We start from the raw sequence: 16265 nt of genomic DNA, 5'->3' as shown, positions 1-16265 counted from the left end.
GTGCTGCACCTTCTGTACATGCTCAGTAGTGAGGCAGTGCTGCACTTTCTGTACATGCTCAGTAGTGAGGCAGTGCTGCACTTTCTGTACATGCTCAGTAGTGCAGCCGTGCTGCACTTTCTGTGCATGCTCAGTAGTGAGGCAGTGCTGCGCTTTCTGTACATGCTCAGTAGTGAGGCAGTGCTGCACTCTCTCTACATGCTCAGTAGTGAGGCCTTTAGATGGTGAAGATACCGGGGCACGTACCTTGCTTTAGCTTCTGAATCCACCCTCAGTCTGTACCATTCCCCCACCCAGGGAAGAGGGGAGTAGTAGTGTACCATAACACATCAGATTAACAAGGTAATATGAACAGGGAAAAAGAAAAATAACAATCATACAAATATACACACATAAACTACAGAGCAAAACTACGGAGAGTGGAGGATGGGGTTAAACCAAAGTAGGAAATGAAAGGGAATTATCACACACTCAAAACCTAGCACCAGTCACAGATAATTCTACCAAACGCCTTCTCCAATAATAACCCCTAATAACCTCCAACAATGCAGCATAAGCTAGCTATGACCAAGAGTGCTAGCCAGGGCCCAGATTATATAGGAGATGGAAGTGGCTAACAATGCAGGAAAGCTTGCAGGAGCTCGCAACTGAGCAGACTAACCCCTGCACTGCTAAAAGAAATTTACCCCATTTAATATAAAGGTGAAGGGCTTCTAAGTGAACTAGTAAGAGAAATCAGACACTGAGGTCTTCTAGCTCCTCTCTGTCGCGGTAAACCCGTGACAGTGCCATAAGCATTGGAGTAGTAGCCATTAGCATGTAACTTATCATTTAATCCTTTTGTAGGAAACTGATCAATAGTCATTCTAATAAAAAGTTTAATATAAGAGATACCGTAATTGATTTTTGTGCTTGGTTTAATAAGGAAAATTCTTTTTATGTGCGGCCTATTGTAGGTACCACTCGTTTTTACCCAACATCTATTGCGCAATCATGTTTTCAGAGTCAGCACTCAGTGCATTCAATATGTTAATGGCTTGTCTTACTTACACCACTTACATAGCCATTTCATCTCATGTAGTGTATTGTGGATTTGTTCCAACTTTATTTCACCAACCCTCATGATTCTGATTAAGTATTTTAGTCATGACCGGCTTCTTGCTAAATATCTCCTTAAAAAGTGAAGGTAACTAGCGGAAATCTATCACAAGGGCCCCTATACACATACCTCATAACATTCTATTACTACTGATATAATAAGTACCATTAGCCCCAATTTACCCACATCATGTAGCAATTTAAAAGGCATTCAAGCCCATATGATTATAGCCTCCGGCCTGGCAGAGTCACATCTTATATCCACCCACATCCTTCATTCTGCGGTTGGAAATGGACCAGTTTAATGTTAATAGTGTTAAATGCCAGTTTTCACCTGCTTGTTACTGTTAAATAACTGCACATTCTGTTGCTACAAGACTGTGATTCAGATCAGGCTTTTTTTAGTAGTATTTTGTGTTTTTGTTGAGCGGCATTAAGATCTTAAGTTTTATGAATACTATTTAGGTAATAATTGATAGTAATAAAGTAATATTCAGTGTAAACTGCGCCCATTATAATTATGTATTCAGAATACATGTATTTCATTAGCTCATAGTAGTTTTGAAGTTTCATATGTGAAAAAACAAGTCTGGGATTTAGATATCGATGACTTAGCCTTACAATTGTAGCCGTTCTCGAGTACTGCAGTTTAGATCACATTCACTTCAACAGAAGATGAGCTGCAGTACCCTAGAAAGGCCACTACGTGGTGTATGGAGCTGTGGTATTTCGGCTCCTTACATGGTGTACTTCCAGCAGCCACGACAAAAGATATCAGTTGATCGCTGAGAATGTCGGTTGTTGAACTACTAATCAGATATTGATGTGATTTCAAATACAGTAGGTATCGCAATGCTCAGCGTCATCTCATTATCCCTGAACGGGCCAGTGCTGATGCTGGACGACTCCTTCTGCAAGCTGGATCTCAGGATACTATACCTTCAGGTGACTAGGGGCACTAGCAGAAACTAGCAATCCCACAGAAATAAACATTAATTGGGCACGTGCCTGTGGTGTACATCTTCACAGCTGTACTACAGGAAGAACATAAGAACAAGTGGATATATCATTTTATAGAAATTATACCATTTTTCTAGTGCTGCAGACCAAGAGAAAAGATTATTAACCGTGTCCTCAGCTGAGGAATTTTACACTGTCATAGGACTATGGCTTGACTCTTACTTATGGATCAAACATGAGAGCAACATGGCCTGGGCGGTAGCATATCAACTTCATAATACTGGGAGCAATTAATTCTCAAGGTAAGGGCAAAGCTCCTGTGCGCTGCCATCCACAAGACTTACTTAAAAGGGATATCTGGGACTTTAAAAAAAAAAAAAAAAAGGCATGTAGTTGCGAACAGAGGCAACTACCTGTCTGTTGTACCTGACACCAGTCATTGACCGCTCCTACCAGAGATTCAGCTACTCCCTAATCTCTTCCTATTGACAGGGTGGGACAACTGGCATCATGCTGATTGACAGGCATCTCTCCGCTGCCTAATTAGGCGAAGCTGGCTGTCAATCAGCATGACACCAGTAGTTCCACCTTGCCAACAGGAAGAGAAACTGTTGCTCTGTTGACAGGGAGCAGCTGAATCTCTGGTAGGAGCGGTCAATGACCACTGCCAGGTACATCAGACAAGTAGTTCCCTCTGTTAGTACCTACATGCCTTTTTTTCTAAAGTCACAGATATCCCCTTTGAAGAGGTGGTCCACTATATTGTATAATGCGCCCATCGATTTACACCTTTTAAATAAGTATTTTTGTATACACATACTGCTGCCATATGTGCCTGTGAGTGGCGCTATCGCTGCTTGCTCAATCCACATCACGTGACCTCAGCTGCAGCCGCCGCTGACCTCACGTCAATTTCCAGACTTCCTTGATTCAGCCAGGCGTGACCCAGTGGCACGCACCCCGCTGATTGACTGGGCTGTGGGCAGTGTTTCACCCCACGTCACAGCCGAGTAGCCAGTGCGCGCTTTCCCTCTCTCCTCTGCTTTCATTGGCCGCAAGCGGGCGCTGGATACTGGGCTGTGACGTGCGGTGAAACTCGCATTTTATTTTTCCTGCCAACACATCAGTATTTGCAGCTGATTTTCCTGATGTGAAGGGATAATTAATATTCTTTTCAGGCTGTTATTTGACCTGTGCAACATCTGCTACGCTATTTCTTAAATAGCAACGACGACCCAGAGAACCATGGGAATTAGGCGTTAGCATTTGCTTTGTAGGCTTGGCTAGGGTAGATGAGTATTTAATGGCTCGGGCTGACCATCTGGTTACATACTTAACAATAGCTCCAAATGATAACTGTGTCAAGTACATCCTAAATATGCAATCCAACAAACGGCCAAACGACCTGTAACAACCTCGAGTTGGACGTCAAACAAAAACTGACACGAATTGTATTCACCGGGGCATAGCGTATCTGACATCATTGTAAGAGATTTTGTGAAAAGCCTAATAGTTAGAAGCTCACAATAATAGGAAAGTAAGTAAGAGCAAGCAAATGGGAATGTTATGGCCCCATTGTAAGGGATCATTTCTGCAGACCTTAAAATGTAACCACAGAAACTTGCATAGTACGCTTTCAGAACCAGAGATTAAATAGGACACATATTGGAACTTCTCTACGTTTTATCAGGTGCTGTACAGAAAAAAGCCCTCCTCATTTTGTGATGGTTGAAACGCGTGAGCCCTACTGTGAGGAATGAATTCAATACATTATGGAAATTGTGCCAGATGTCTGACTGATAGTGTACTAAAAAAAGGGAAGACCATAATGTAATAATGCATAGCTTTACAGATATCATCATCACTGACCCCATCAGGTCACACAATCTACGGTAAATTCCCTATCAGTATGATTTTGGAGTGTCGAAGGAAATGGGAGAAAACCCATGCAAACACGGGGAGAACATACAGTGGGTACGGAAAGTATTCAGACCCCTTTAAATTTTTCACTCTTAGTTTCATTGCAGCCATTTGCTAAATTCAAAAAAATATCGTTTTTTTTCTCAATAATGTACACTCTGCACCCCATCTTGACAGAAAAAAAACAGAAATGTAGACATTTTTGCAAATTTATTAACCCTTTCGCACCAGAGCCTGTTTGTGACCGGGCCAATTTTTTCAATTCTGACCAGTGTCACTTTATGAGGTCATAACTCTAGAACGCTTCAACAGATCCTGCTGATTCTGACTTTGTTTTCTCGTGACATATTGTATACACTTCATGATAGTGGTAAAATTTCTTTCATATAACGTGCGTTTATTTGTGAAAAAAAAAACGGACATTTGGTGAAAATGTAGAAAATTTTGAAATTTTCCAACTTTGAATTTTTATGCCCTTAAATCAGCGAGATATGGCACACAAAAAACTTAATAAGTAACATTTCCCACATGTTTACTTTACATCAGCACAATTTTGGAACCAAAATTATTTTTTGTTAGGAAGTTATAAGGGTTAAAAGTTGACCAGCGATTTCTCATTTTTACAACAAAATTTACAAAACCATTTTTTAAGGGACCACATCACATTTGAAGTGAGTTTGGGGGGTCAATATGGCAGAAAATACCCAAAAGTGACACCATTCTAAAAACTGCACCCCTCAAGGTGCTCAAAACCACGTTCAAGAAGTTTATTAACCCTTCAGGTGCTTCACATGAATGAATGGAATGTGGAAGGAAAAAATAAATATTTAACTTTTTTTGCACAAACATTTTACTTCAGAACCATTTTTTTTTATTTTCACAAGTGTAAAAAGAGAAAATGAGCCACAAATTTATTTGTGCAATTTCTCCTGAATACGCCGATACCCTGTATATGGGGCTAAACCACTGTTTGGGTACACGGCAGAGCTCAGAAAGGAAGGAGCGCCGTTTGACTTTTTCAATACAGAATTGGCTGGAATTGAGATCGGACGCCATGTCGCATTTGGAGAGACCCTGATGTACCTAAACAGTGGAAATTCCCCACAAGTGACCCCATTTTGGAAACTAGACCCCTTAAGGAACTTATCTAGATGTGTGGTGAGCACTTTGAACCCCAAAGGGCTTCACAGAAGTTTATAATGTAGAGCCGTGAAAATAAAAACATTTTTTTTCCAAAAAAATGATCTTTTAGCCCCCAATTTTTTATTTTCACAAGGGTAACAGGAGAAATTGGACCCCAAAAGTTGTCCAATATGTCCTGAGTACGCTGATACCCCATATGTGGGAGAAAACTACTGTTTGGGCACATGGTGGGGCTCGGAAGGGACGTAGTGGCGTTCTGGAATGAAGACTTTGATGTATGGTCTTCGAGCGTCATGTTGCGTTTGGAGAGCCACTGACATGCCTAAACTGTGGAAACCCCCAACAAGTGACCCCATTTTGGAAACTAGACCCCTTAGGGAACTTATCTAGATGTGTACTGAGCACCTTGAACCCACAGGTGCTTCACAGAAGTTTATAACATAGAGCCATGGAAATAAAAAAAAAAGCAACATTTTTCACAAATAAATTGATTTAGCTTCATATTTTGCATTTTCATAAGAGTAACAGGAGAAATTGCTCCATACAATTTGTTGAGCAATTTCTCCTGAGCATGCCGATACCCCATATGTGGGACAATACTACTGTTTGGGCGCACGACAGGGCTTGAAAGGGAAGGAGCGCCATTTGACTTTTGGAATGCAAAATTGGCTGGAATCGACAGCGGACGTCATGCTGCGTTTTGAGAGCCCCTGATGTGCCTAATCAGAGATTTACACAGAAACCCTGGTGTAAGCGCTCAGCGCAGAACGCATGATAAATGTGCGATCTTTGGGAGGCAGAATGAAAAAACCAATAGCCTGTGTAGAAGTAGTTTTTTATTTATTTTTTATGCCGTTCCTTGTGCGGTATTAGTGATTAGGTGACTTTATTCTTCGAGTCGGTGCGATTACAGCGATACTAGATTTATACCGGGTTTTTATGTTTGGCAGCTGTCACACACTAAAAAAATGGTTTTTATTGCGAAAACTAGTTTTTGCATCACCACATTTTGAGAGCTATAATTATTCCATATTTTGGTCCACAGAGTCATATGACTGCTTGTTTTTTGCGGAATGAGCTGACTTTTTTATTGGTACCATTTTCGGACACATGAAAATTTTTCATCGCTTTCTATTCCGATTTTTGGGAGACAGAATGATCAAACGCCAGGAATTCTGGAATTTTTTTTTTTTAATGACGTTCTGTGGGTAGTAAAATTAATAAGGCAGCGTCTTCAGGTCAGTATGATTGCAGTGATACCACATTTATATTTTTTTTAACGTTTTTTCACAATAAAAACTATTTTATAGAAAAAATAATTGTTTTTGCATCGCTTTATTCTGAAAGCTATAACTTTTTTATTTTTCCGCTGTTGGAGCTGGATGGCGGCTTGTTTTTTTGCGGGACAAGATGACATTTTCATTGCTACCATTTTTATTTTGATATGACTTTTTGATCGCGTTGTATTCTACTTTTTGTGTGGCGATATGATGAAAAACCAAAGGCTTTTCCTCCTTTTTTTTTTCTTTTTATGATGTACACCGAAGTCGTGAACAAGTGTGACCGTTTTATAGGTTGGCTCCTTCCGGACACGACGATACCAAATATGTGTACTTTTTTTGTTTTTAAAAATATATATACGTATTTATTGGTTTAATATTTTTTCTTTTTTAAATTTATTTTGTGATTTTTTTTTTTTAATAGTTTTAAAACATTTTTTTTTCTTTTTTTTTTCACTTTTTTACTTAGTCCCTCTATGGGACTTCAATTTTTATTTGTCTGATCACTGGTCTCTTACAAAGCAATATACATGTATTGCATTGCAAGAGACCTGTCAGTGCTGCAGAGGGAGATCGCTTGTTAGACTCAACTGCAAGCTGACAGACCCAGAGGACATCACGTGGCCTCCGGCTGCCAGGCAACGCTGATCTGACTGCGGGGGGCGTCGGAAAGGTGAGTATAGCAGGGGTCTCCTCCTGCTATCTTCTAAATGCCGCGATCTAAAAGCTGTGTGCTAGGGTTATTGTCTTGTTGGAAGGTGAACCTTCAGCCAAGTCTGATGTCTAGAGCACTCTGGAAGGGGTTTTCATCCAGGATATCTCTGTACTTGGCCGCATTCATGTTTCCTTCAATTGCAACCAGTCATACTGTCCCTGCAGCTGAAAACACCCCCATAGCATGATGCTGCCACCACCATCTTTCACTGTTGGGATTGTATTGGGCAGGTGATGAGAAGTACTTGGTTTTCTCCACTCATACAGCTTAGAATTATCACCAAAAAGTTTTATCTTCATCTCATCAGACCAGAGAATCTTATTTCTCATAGTCTGGGAGTCCATCATGTATTTTTTAGCAAACTCTATGCGGGCTTTCATATGTCTTGCACTGAGGAGAGGCTACCATCTGGCCACTCTGCCATAAAAGCCCGACTGGTGGAGGGCTGCAGTGATAGTTGACTTTGTGGAACTTTCTCCCATCTCCCCACTGCATCTGTGGAGCTCAGCCACAGTGATCTTGGAGTTCTTCTTTACCTCTCTCACCAAGGCTCTTCCCCAAGATTGCTCAGTTTGGCTGTACGGCCAAGTCTAGGAAGACTTCTGGTGGTCCAAAACTTCTTCCATTTAAGGATTATGGAGGACACTGTGCTCTTAGGTACCTTGAGCATTGCAGAAATTCTTTTGTAACCTTGGCCAAATTTGTGCCTTACCATAATTCTGTCTCTGAGCTCCTTGTCCAGTTCCTTTGACCTCATGATTCCTATTTTGATTGACATACACCGTGAACAGTGAGGTCTTACAGTATATAGACAGGTGTGTGCCTTTACAAGTCAAGTCCTATCAGTTTAATTAAACACAGCTGGACTCCAATGAAGGAGCACAACCATCTCAAGGAGGATCACAAGGAAATGGGCAGCATGTGACTTAAGTATGAGTGTCTGAGCAAAGGATCTCAATACATATGACCTTGTGATATTTCAGTTTTTCTTTTTTAATACATTAGCAAAACTTTCTACATTTCTGCTTTTTTCAGTCAAGATGGGGCAGAGTGTACATTAATGAGAAAAAAAGTGAACTTTTATGAATTTACCAAATGGCTGCAATGAAACAAAGAGTGAAAAATTGAAAGGGGTCTGAATGCTTTCCGTACCCACTGTACAAACTCCGTGCAGATGTTGTCCTTGGTGGGATTTGAACTCAGGACCCCAGCACTGCAAAGCAACAGTGTTAACCACTAAAAGATATTAATCATGTGCACCATTTTTTTGTGCAAAATGCGAATGTGACGTACGCTAGTCACAGCAAGGCATATAAAGTGTTTACAGTGATTGATGTAGAGCGATTAGCGTCATTTTCCTTATAATATACATGTAATCATTTTATGGCAGTATACATTAATATTACCCATCACGTTTATCTTTTTGGTGTACTTTTTGTAATTATTTGCAAAGTGATGGATCGAACAACTAGTTTAGGAAAAAGTACATGTTTCCAATTGAGAAAAAAAAGCATCTGAAAAATAGTGTGAACCAAGTCCTGGAATAACAAAATAATGAAATTCCTGTAACGCTATAAAGGAAGACATGTGAGCACTTTAAGGCGCACTATTGGAGCATGCTGCTCTGAAATGACCCTGGAAACGTTTGCACTTGTCATCAGTTTACTACACCTCTAAATCCTATAAACAATTGTAGCCTGACTGGGATTTACTGCTTCTGCCCATATGTTCTGTTACGCACCTTGTCCTGGTTTGTTATTTTCACTTAACCTATGTATGACTTCATGTTAGCTTTACAGATACAGATGTGGGAGAAAGGGGAGTAAAGAACAAATGTTTATTGTGTATGGTGACCCTGTGTAACTTGTTAAGTGGGATTCTTCCCAAGAGGCACAGCCATGCCTCACCAATAAGTCCACAGTTTGGGGAATAATCTGATCGAAAAAACTCCCTCCGGCCCCCCTACCCCAATTAGAAAGTTGACTATCGCCAGGGTATTTGATTAGATCGTTTATGGTAAATCTATGGGATCTTACCTTTTACATTGATTCCATTTGACAATACACCTGAGATAGCTGTCATTCAGCGACAGATACACACGTGGTCAAAATTGTTGGTACCCCTTGTTTAATGACAGAAAAACCCACAATGGTGACAGAAATAACTTGAATCTGCCAAAAGTAATGAATCAAAAATCTATGAAAATGAGCAAATAAAAGTCAGACATTGCTTTTCAACCATGCTTCCACAGAATTTTATAAAAAATAAAACTCATGACATAGGCCTGGACAGAAATGATGGTACCCTTAACTTAATATTTTATTGCACAACCTTTTGAGGCAATCACTGCCATCAAACGATTCCTGTAACTGTCAATGAGACTTCTGCGCCTCTCAACAGGTATTTTGGCCCACTCCTCAAGAGCAAACTGCTCCAGTTGTCTCGTGTTTGAAAGTTGCCTTTTCTAGATGACATATTTCAGCTCTTTCCAAAGATGCTCAATAGGATTTAGGTCAGGGCTCATAAAAGGCCACTTCAGAATAGTCCAATGTTTTCCTCTTAGCCATTGGGTGGTTTTAGCTGTGTTTTGGGTCATTATCCTGTTGCAAGACCCATGACCTGCGACTGAGACCATGTTTTCTGACACTGGGCAGTGTCAGGGTCTTGACAGCACCGGCGTACAGCCTCCGCTAAGCAGGGACTCACCCGCACCGTAGGGACCCCTGGGGACAAGAACAGTCGGACAATAAAGATGCACGGGACCTGAATGTAGAAGTTTAGAAAGCAGGCACAGGACCTACGGTCATGTGAACGGTCATGTGACTGCAAGGGGGCGGGGCTTAGCGTCCTGCTTTCAGAGGAGGAAGAAAACTCAGAGTCGGGCAAAGCAGAGGTCAGGCACAATACAGGCAAGCGAGGTACAGGAGGGATAAACAGACGGGAGGTCAGACAAAGCCAAAGGTCATACACAAGATATCAATACAGTACCAGGGATGAGACAGAACAGACAGTCAGGGCCAAGCAGAGATAAAAACCAAACGGACATAGAAGGTACCAAGCAGAATCCAATGCGATATCCAGAGAACAGACCGAATCATACACAGAGAATCAAGCAACCAGAACACAGCACAAACACACTCAGGGGTCACCACACAATGCCAAGGGCGAAAGTATAACTGACAGGGATGGGAGCGTCCTGAGGCTATAAGAAGCCTCCCCAGAACCAATGAGAGGCCACCCTAATAGGTCCCAGGTGTGCAGGTGAGAGTCTGCACTGCGATCAGGACATTAACCCCAGCAGTGCCGGTCACCCAGCACTGGTATCATGACAGGCAGCACATTTCTCCCTAGAATCTCTTGATAGTCTTGAGATTTCAATGTACCCTGCACAGATTCTAGACACCCTGTCCCAGATACAGCAAAGCAGCCCCAGACATATCATAATAAAGCCTCATCCAGTGTTCTTTTCTTTCTTCATGTTTCCCCTCTGTGGACACAGAGCTGATGTGCCTAGTCAAAAATTTCCATTTTTGTCTCATCTGTCTATAGGACATTCTCCTAGAAGCTTTGTGGCATGTCAACATGTAGTTTGGCGAATTCCAGTCTGGATATTTTTTCAACAATGGAGTCCTCCTTGGTCGTCTCCCATGAAGTCCACTTTGGCTCATACAACGATAGATGGTGCGGTCTGACACTGATGTTCCTTGAGCTTGAAGTTCACCTTTAATCTGTTTAGAAGTTTTTCTGGGCTCTTATGTTACCATTAGTATTTTCTGTCTCTTTGATTTATCATCAATTTTCCTCCTGCGGCAACGTCTAAGAGAGTTCACACGTGGTGTTTTTTTCGCGTTTCCGCGGCGGTTTTAACCGCGCGATTTTGCCACGAAAAATAAGCATCCCATGCATTCCTATGAGATTCCACAATGCTGTGCTAATGCTGCGGTTTTTACCGCGGCGGAATCGCTTCGCGGTAAAAACCGCAGCATGCTCATTAATTTTGCGGAATCGCGGCGATCCCGCACCCATAGGAATGCATTGTTCCGCTTACTTCCCGCATGTGGCTGTGCACACCATGCGAAAAGTAAGCAGAACAATTGCGGCTGGTACCCACAGTCCGGAGGAGAGGAGACTGTCCTCCGGGCTTTGGGTACCATATCCCTGTAAAAAATAGAATTTAAAATAAAAAATGGTGTTATTCTTACCTTCCGACGTCCCGCGTAGCCTTCCCGCCTCTCTCCACGCTCTCATTCCCAGTAATCCTTTGCGAAAATGCCCGCGATGACGTCTGTTCTCGCGGGATCGCGAAGTCTCGCGGTCATTCACGCGACGTCGCGATCCCGCGAGAATGTACGTCATCGCGGGCATTTTCGCAAAGGATTACTGGGAACGAGAGCGTGGAGAGAGGCAGGAAGGCTGCGTGGGACGTCGGAAGGTAAGAATAACACCATTTTTAATTTTTTTTATTATTTTTTACATTTTTTGTCTTTTACTACTGATGCTGCATAGGCAGCCTCAGTAGTAAAAAGTTGGTCACACTTGTCAAACACTATGTTTGACGAGTGTGACCAACCTGTCAATCAGTTCTCCAAGCGATGCTACAGATCGCTTGCAAAATGCTAGTTTTTCCGCGGGAAAATCGCGGGAATTTAAAATGCGATTTTCCCGCGGAGTGGAATTCCGGAACTCTCGCGGCAATTTCCGCGAGAGTTCCGCTACGTGTGAACTTAGCCTTAGGAGGGAGGATGGCTAAACATGGAGCTTAAATTCCTGAATAATATGTGCAACTGTAGTCACAGGAACATCAAGCTGCTTGGAGATGGTCTTATACATTTTACCTATAACATACATGTCTATAATTTTCTTTCTAATCTCCTGAGACAACTCTTTCCTTCGCTTCCTCTGGTCCATGTTGAGTGAGTGAGTGAGTATCTGTAGAACTCTATACAGGCCCACTCACTGATTCCAAGATTGTAGACACTGTGATGCTAATTAGTGGACACACCTTGATTTAACATGTCACTTTTGTCACATTATTTTCAAGGGTACCATCTTTTCTGTCCAGGCCTATTTCATGAGTTTTATTTATTTTATTTTTTTTAATTCTATGGAAGCATTGTTGAAAAGCCATGTCTGACTTTCATTTGTTCATTTTCATAGATTTTTGACTTATTATTACTTCAAGTTATTTCTGTGACCATTGTTAGTTTTTCTGTATTTAAACAAGGGGTACCAAAAATTTTGACCACGTGTGTATATACTCTGATATCCCCAGGACACACATTCGCTCGGTGAGCTTGCTTTATTCTATAAGGAAGGCGCAGGGCAAGTGCTGATCATTCAGACAGTGTCTGATCTCTTAGCCAGAAAAAGGATTGAGCACATTAAGTCCAATATGCCCGATCCTTCTTTTTTTGAAACACAAAGTAATGAATCAGCACTTTTGATGGCAAGAGATAGGGGTGAATGAGCTATCCTATTAATCTTACTCCTTTCAGCAGTCTCTCACAAACTTGACCATCTTACGTTCTTTTATGTGGCTTTTAGAGCAGCTTGTGCTTGAGAATCCATATATGAAAAAACAATTAACATACTCTTTGAGTAAGCTCTCTATCCAGTGTGGGAAATCTACACTTCCGTCCAAATGGCAAACTTTCAAAATGCGCTATGCAAAAAGAAAAATAAATATCGTCACATTTTTAATGTAGATTCTCAGTGGAGTCTAAACCTAAACTTGACACCGAAATAAATAAACCATATTGAAAACAATCAGAACCAGAACTGATGGACTCATAAAATATTCATTTTAAAATCAGATAAATTTCACAGAGAATTATACAGCTATACCACAATGAATTTTTAAAGTAGGTATAAAAACCTCCTCGGGTCTAAAAGATCTATTTAATAATGTAGGCTGTTTTTAATTTGCTAAATTTGGTTACATCTAATCTTAAGGTGTAACATTTCTCCATGCGGAGAGTGACAAACCAAGCCTGGCATGTCAGAAAGAGGAGACTTATAAGCCATGTAACATCTGATTAAAAGTCAAAAACACCTTGGTTCCAAGCCACTCAAAAGAACTAATGAAGTCCCAAACTCCTGTCCATACCATAGACATCATACAACCTTTGGAGCCAGAACCTTCTGTTCTGTAGCTCCCATTTTCTAAAACTTCAATAGAATGGTGGAATCCAGAAAAAAAAAGAAAGAAGAGCACTTCATTGGGCAAAAAGTATGGTAGCTGAGGGAGTGTGAGTATTAGGACATCTCACAGGTCCTCCATGTGCTCACCTTATTGTGTTGTGTGCAGGACACAACACCTACCTCCATCTTATTTGTGAATGAATGAACTCATGAAGCTGCTGAGGGTAACCTTCTGACGGGATCCAAACAGTCCATAGGTATAGACCAATATAACAGAAAATGTGAAGGTGGAGATCATGCTCTTCTGCTTGCAGAAGATACCAGAGAAAGTTGATTATGGGTTGGAAGCTTTATTAAAAAGTACATATACGCGTCTTGCACCGAGCCTTTCATTAGCATATTTTAAACTTTGTCCGAATTCAAACCTTCACAATTACTATTATTATTGCTCTTCTTTCTAAAACTCAGGGCTCATCTAAAGCAGGGTTCCCCAACTCCAGTCCTCAAGGCCTACTAACATATCATGTTTTCAGGATTTCCTTTGTATTGCTCAGGTGATGCAATTATCACCTGAGCAATACTAAGGAAATCCTGAAAACATGATCTGTTGGTGGGCCTTAAGGACTGGAGTTGAGGAACCCTGATCTAAAGCAAGACTCAAAATGCCCCGGTTCATTTTGGTTTTGGAGGGCTAATAAAGCACTGGCTCTTTCCAGAGAACATTATGTAAATGCTTCAGTTCTTCTTATTTACACTGCAATGCTACAAAGCGAAGAGCACAAATAAATGTTCAGATTTCCGCTGTAAAGGCCTAATAAACCATTTCACGCAGACAGTGATTAGACAAACAAGACATTTAAATGCATGCAGGAGGTTTACCGAACATCTTTTTGACGCTTAAAAGAAAGGTAGCATTTTCTGACTTCATGCTTACCCACGCTTGTAGGAAATATATCTTCATTATTAATTTGTACTTCAATCCAATCCATGAGGAGGTTCATATACTGAGGTGCTGGTAAGGCAGTGGGCTTCTTGTATTTCATGTCATCTTGCCACCTATACTCATACTTTGGACCTCCAGACATAACAGGACAAGTTCGTTCAGTGCAAAAGTCACAAATGGTACCATAGATGAGGTTAATCCTATTGAAAAAGTCCACTACGTGAACAGCCACCCAGTCATTGAGGTCTTCTCCACTGGGCAGTTGAACTGTGGCTTTCAAGTCAAGTCCAGAACTTAAGGATGCTTGTGCCCGCTTATGCAATTCAAACCTTTGCGTGCCAGGGTCAAATTTTCTCTTAGGTCTGAAAGTCTTGTCTTTGTTAAACACTTGCTTTAGTCCAATAGACATGGCGTTGAAATGTTTGCTATATCCTTGTGATCACGCAACATGAACCGAGATTGTACATACAATGTAATCGCTTTCCTATTTTCTAGGAAACTTCATTTTTCTGGGGAGAAAAGTAAGAGATAAATAAGTGGATTAATGGACAATGACATATATTTTTATTATTAACACCCAATAGTCATGGCACAATACATTAGGGGGGCTCATAACCTCTTTATTGTTCTCCAGTGATGTGACAAATCAGAATTCTTCTCCAGCTACTTAGCAAGACTAAAAACAATGCAGAATTGCATACAGATGTATTATGTCATAACGGAATCCCACCCTCCAGAATGACATAGAAGTATTGGTTAACCCCTGCACAGCAGGTTGTCAGAATTAGCAAAAACATGGTTAGTTGCCGCAGGTTGTGTGATATCGCAGTTCAGCCCAAGTCACTACAATGAAGCAGGGCTGAATACATCAATTCATGATGTGTTCCATGGTCCGGTCCCTTATTTGCCCAGTTATTTGTCCCCAGTATGGGAATAAGCGATCGACCACCACAAGCTCATTGGCTATGATCTATACTATCACTGTGGTCCGGTCCGATCCGATGGGTGTTGCAGTCTGGTCCGGCGCCTCCCATCTTCATACGATGCCGTCCTCCTTCTTACTTCTAACGCGGCTCATGCACAGGCGTACTTTATCTGCCCTGTTGAGGGCAGAGTATAGTACTGCAGTGCGCAGGCACCGGGAAAGGTCAGAGAGGTCCGTCACCTGCGCACTGCAGTACTTTACGCTGCCCTCAACAGGGAAGATAAAGTACGCCTGCGCAGGAGCCACGGCAGAAGTAAGAAGGAGGACGTCATCACTAGAAGATGGGAGGAGCCGGACCGGACCGTGACACCCATCGGACCGGACGGAACACCTGCGTAAGTATAATCTAACTCGTTTTTTTATCTTTCAGGTTGCATCGGGGGCTTATCTACAGCATTATAGAATGCTGTAGATAAGCCCCTGATGGCGGTGGCCGCAGCTCATACAGCAAATATGGGGTGACAGATTCCCTTTAAGTTTAGTGCATAAAAAAATTCTGATTCAACTTTATCATGTTTTGGCACCTAATAGCAGCATTTTTTGCAGCGATTTGTTTGCACTACTCATTGCTTTCAATTGGTAAGAAACGCTGAAAAAAGGCTGAGAGTTGTGACATGCTGCATTTTACAATAATCCGAAAGAAGAAACGTGTCCAGCTCAACTGATTTCAGGAAGATAAACTTTCTTTATTCACAAAACTTGGTCATGATTAATGGAGCTTAGTCTCCGGAAACGGGTCGAGATTCATACCTATTTGGTATTGTGCTGAAGATTTTTCCTCTATGTTGTAAGTTTTGTGAATAAAGAAATTTTATCTTCATGAAATCGGTTGAGCTGGACACATTTCTTCTTTTGGATTACACATGCTTGGACACAGCGGGTCCTGAAGCCCATGATATGCATTGACGGGTGAGCTGGCAATGTTTTTTTCTTCATTTTACAATAATGCAGCATCCCACCAAGGACTACATCTGCAAGGAGTTTGTATGTTCTCCCCGTGTTTGCGTGGGTTTCCTCTGGGTACTCCGGTTTCCTCCCACATTATACATACTGATAGCGAATTTAGATTGTGAGCCCCAT

At 41.5% G+C, this 16265-nt stretch overlaps 1 protein-coding gene across 2 annotated transcripts in view; it reads right to left on the bottom strand.

Moving 5' to 3' along the window:
• The window catches only part of MOB3B (MOB kinase activator 3B), a 122349-nt gene that overhangs the window by 86119 nt on the left and 19965 nt on the right, over nt 1-16265 (bottom strand). For both annotated transcript variants that reach the window (XM_073543669.1, XM_073543670.1), the window contains exon 2: nt 14192-14709. In XM_073543669.1, coding sequence (XP_073399770.1) covers nt 14192-14609 — 418 coding nt within the window. In that variant the 5' untranslated portion in view covers nt 14610-14709. The remainder of the gene's footprint in view (nt 1-14191; nt 14710-16265) is intronic.

This window comes from Dendrobates tinctorius, unplaced genomic scaffold, assembly GCF_039654945.1.
Source record: "Dendrobates tinctorius isolate UK_male_01 unplaced genomic scaffold, ASM3965494v1 ptg000134l, whole genome shotgun sequence".
Classification (NCBI taxonomy): Eukaryota; Metazoa; Chordata; class Amphibia; order Anura; family Dendrobatidae; genus Dendrobates; species Dendrobates tinctorius.
Note: the sequence above shows the minus strand (reverse complement) of the source record. Positions and strands in the feature narration are given on the sequence as shown.